The following is a 3,839-nucleotide window of genomic DNA, read 5'->3' as shown; positions in this document are numbered from 1 at the left end:
ATGCTGCCGAGGGTCCGATCCTGTTCGATGGCGGTGGTGATGTTGGTGGTCCTGGCGACCCGGTCAGCGACTGGAGCCTCGATCGCATCTAACCTGGTCGAGGAGGAACGGCCAAGGATCGCATCCAGCGAGGAGCTTCTGTCGTCGATCGTCAACGAGTGCTTCAGCGAGTCGTCGGTTATGGGTTGCCTTAAGGGCAAGGTGTTGCTCTATCTGGATGGTGTGTTGGGTCTGCGTGAGGAGGAAGCACGTGCTTTCGAGGATCGCAACGTTGATGAGACCATCTTCGATCGTGTTGGACGCATCCTGGCCACTCACGAACTGCGCCTACGCCTTCCTGAGGACACCGTTGTTAGCTATCGTGCTGATAAAGGACTCGACATCGACGTACTTCCGGCTGGCCTAGCCACTGGTGAGTAGTGGATATACGCACACTTACACACACACCCCACACACACACACATTCACTCACACGCACACAGGCGGAACTAACCCCGGGTCTTCCACCAACACCCCCCACCCGCAGAAGCCGCCCGTGGTCACTTACTGAAGAAGAAACTCCTGCTTCCAGTGTTGCTGCTGCTGAAGCTAAAGATGAAGGCGCTGATGCCAATCTTCCTTGGGCTGATCGGGCTGAAGGCGATGAAGGCGCTCATCCTGTCGAAGCTTGCGATCACGCTCGTGTTGGGCTTCCTGGTGGCACAGCTCGCTAAAAAGGCCGGCCTCGGTATGCCGATGGCGATGATGCCAATGATGCCACCGTCTCCAGCCGCCGAGTATGGAGCTCCTGTACCACCTGCTAGCTCTACGCCTGCCTCTAGCTATGAACCATCCTCGTGGGAAGCATCGTCTGGACCGTACTCCCGTGTTTGGGAACCATCCAGTGCTAGTTCGTCGCACAGCCTCGCATACAGCTCGTACTATCCGAGCTCGGGCAGCTCCTACACAAGCTATAATGCCGGATCTGGCTCGTCCTCAGGATCGTCCTCGTCGTCCTCGTCGACTTCAGCATCTTCGCCGGCGTCTTCGTCCTCCGGTTCGTCCTCATCCAATGCGGCCCATGCGTACTAGAGACATGGCAGCGATCCTTCCCCCGTCAGTATCCACCCTCACACATACACCAAAGCGAACCCGAGAGGCGGATCCGAACGAAAGCGTGGCTGTCTTAGCGTGTAGCCGGGCTACCCACGCGCCCTTCCAGTGATTGGACGGCTCTGTCCAATCAGTTGCACCCGAAGGGTCCGGTGGGTGGTAAGCAGGGCTTCCACTTATCCTTTCCCCCCCCCCCTCCATCCCAATTGCCTATTTATTGATTCCCCTGCGAACGTTATTTATTGAGCGATGAAATGGTAATAAATTATCACGAAAAGCTAGCAGAGCGAGATGCTGGCAGAACTTTGCAAAATTAACACCATTTGTTGGGGTGTGTATTTGTGATTTCAGTAAGTGAAACCGAAACTCAAAATCATCGACTGTGGGCGATTAGTTATTGTCATAGGCTATTATGCACCTCAAAGGTGTAGACGAATGATTGAAGACTGATCACCATTCTTGAAGACGATGGTGTATTCGAAGAAGCTGTCTGCGTTGTCCTACTACTTCGCTATTGATGTCAAATTGATCTGATAAAGTCGATAAGTATATTTAAAACAGTTTGATTCTAAAACTAAACAGATTTAGCATGTATATCATTTATTCAATTTTGAAGGAGAGTTGGGAAAACAAGCTTTCGATGACATCAGGCTAGGCAACACGAATGGTTTCGTTTTATTTATCTGCAGAATTTAGTTTCTAAACGTAAATTACGCCACCAAAAATTTAATTTGATTGATTTTAAAATCATGTTGAATAGTTTCATAGCCACGAATTCACAAATATACTTTATTTTATGATTTATTTAAACATAACATACCATCTGTTTTATATCTGTTTTAAATGAATAATATATTGCAATCACCACAAATCAGAGGTTTATTTCATGGTTTGCATAGTACAGCTCTGAAAAAAAAAACCTAATTTAGAACTTTTAAAGCTTACGTTGAAGAAATCATTAAACAAATAGGGATGTAAATAATAAAGATCAAACTTAATTTGCGCGGACTCGTTATTCAAATCATCCTGAAACTATGCAACATGCGTCACATGTAACAAGCTTGCGAACTACACGTAACGGTTCCTATCCAAGACACACTTTCGTACTACTTAACGAAGCCAAGGAAGACATTCGTTCAATTAGGGGTAACTACGCCAACTGATATATGTTTAAACCATTAGTTGGAGCTTAGTTAATTCAATAACTAAGTAGGAGACTCATTTGAAAAACTGCTGAAATAAAAAGAAACTAGCAATCATCGCAAATAATAAAACTCCAGCCAAATAAATGCGAAGGCAGTCAGAGTGTTTAGCTCACGATCGTCAACATGTTTTGGAGATAACAAATGTAACGATTTATGTTCCTTCGTTTCGAGAGTATTCGCCCACAATCATACGCCCATTGACTGGCGTGACATGCCACCCACCACCCAACAAAACGATGACGTACGCAAGAGACGGCCTCCGGCTCAGGGCATCAGGTGGTACGGTGCAAACGAAATCGAAAGTGATTTAATAGTTCATTATTCATCCGTTGCTTTTTCACCGACACCCGGTAACCACCCACTCACCCAACTACCCTCCCACCGGGGGTGGGCGGAAAGCAACCGTACCGAAGTCGCACTGGACACTTCCACTTCCTCGCCTTCCTGCTTCCTACGCCAGTGCTCGCTCGTTGGTTCATTTGCAACTCGTTTCTTTTTTTTTTCTTTTCTTCCCGCTCGTTCGCTTCCTTTTCTTGTTTCACTACCGCCTTCACAGGCCGTTTCCAGCAGGCCGATGATTTATTGTTTGCCTACCGGGCGTAATGATGATGTTTATTCCATCACTTATCCCTCGTTGACTTCTCCGGTGGCCGCTCCCAGGCCTGCCCTCCTGCGAACCCGAGCGCCCAGACACGATGCTTTTATCGGAGGCGATTAGTGTCGGAATGATATGCGAGGGGAAAAAGCAAAGTTACACAAAAAGAAAACGCATTGTAATGTATCGTCCGTCTTTGCGCAAAATGTCATGCTAAAACGGGTCTCATGGTTAAACTAGCAAATGGAAATGTTGCTCGATAACGGTTGAAATGTACGAATTTTCACGATCCTTTAAACATTCCACACGTTATCATGCTCGTTACACACAGTTGTTGAGAAAGCTCATCCGTATGATCATTTTCACCACCCGTGGAAAACTCATCCACCCCAGCGCGGAATGCGGAAGCCACCGACCGAGCGTGGTGGTAAATCCCAACGTCTAACGCATCACTGCCGCCGCTCTGGCCAGTAATTAGCTGACGCGCGATCACGAGAGTCTTACGCGATCGGTGGCTGCGGATCAACGAACGGTTACGTAAAATTTTCCGCGTTTTTCCACACCACCTCCACCACCATCGGGGGTGAGCAACCCCGTGGGTCATCTCCGGAGGCAAAAGCCGCTTCGAAAGAGAGTTTGTAGCCGTTCGCATCCGAGCTGCCATTCGCCCTCACTCGCCTAACGAGCTCTCCAGTGACAATAGCGATGGAACGCTCCCGGGATAGGTTGGGTGCCCGTGGGAGGACGGCATCATTGAAGGAATTCAAATGGCGTGCTGCCGGCTGCAATTCCGCGATCGTGGATCGTGGTAGAGACAAAAAGAAACTACCGAGGGTCCAGAGAGAAAGAAACCTCCGATGGATCCTCTTGTTCGCTGACACTCTCCAGCTGCATTTGATTGAATCGTGATGCATTGCACGCTGCATTAAAATGCACTCTGCGACGAG

At 48.5% G+C, this 3,839-nt stretch overlaps 1 protein-coding gene across 1 annotated transcript; it reads left to right on the top strand.

Annotated features, from left to right (window-relative positions):
* Nucleotides 1–1,071, top strand: LOC128720227 (uncharacterized). The gene is made up of 2 exons (XM_053813887.1): nucleotides 1–412; nucleotides 527–1,071. Exons 1-2 carry the CDS (start codon nucleotides 1–3, stop codon nucleotides 1,069–1,071), a joined length of 957 nt encoding a protein of 318 aa, XP_053669862.1.
* The last annotated feature ends 2,768 nt before the right edge of the window (nucleotides 1,072–3,839 follow it).

The sequence above is a fragment of the Anopheles nili genome, chromosome 2 (assembly GCF_943737925.1).
Source record: "Anopheles nili chromosome 2, idAnoNiliSN_F5_01, whole genome shotgun sequence".
Lineage (NCBI taxonomy): Eukaryota > Metazoa > Arthropoda > Insecta > Diptera > Culicidae > Anopheles > Anopheles nili.
This window is presented reverse-complemented; position numbering and strand designations above follow the sequence as displayed.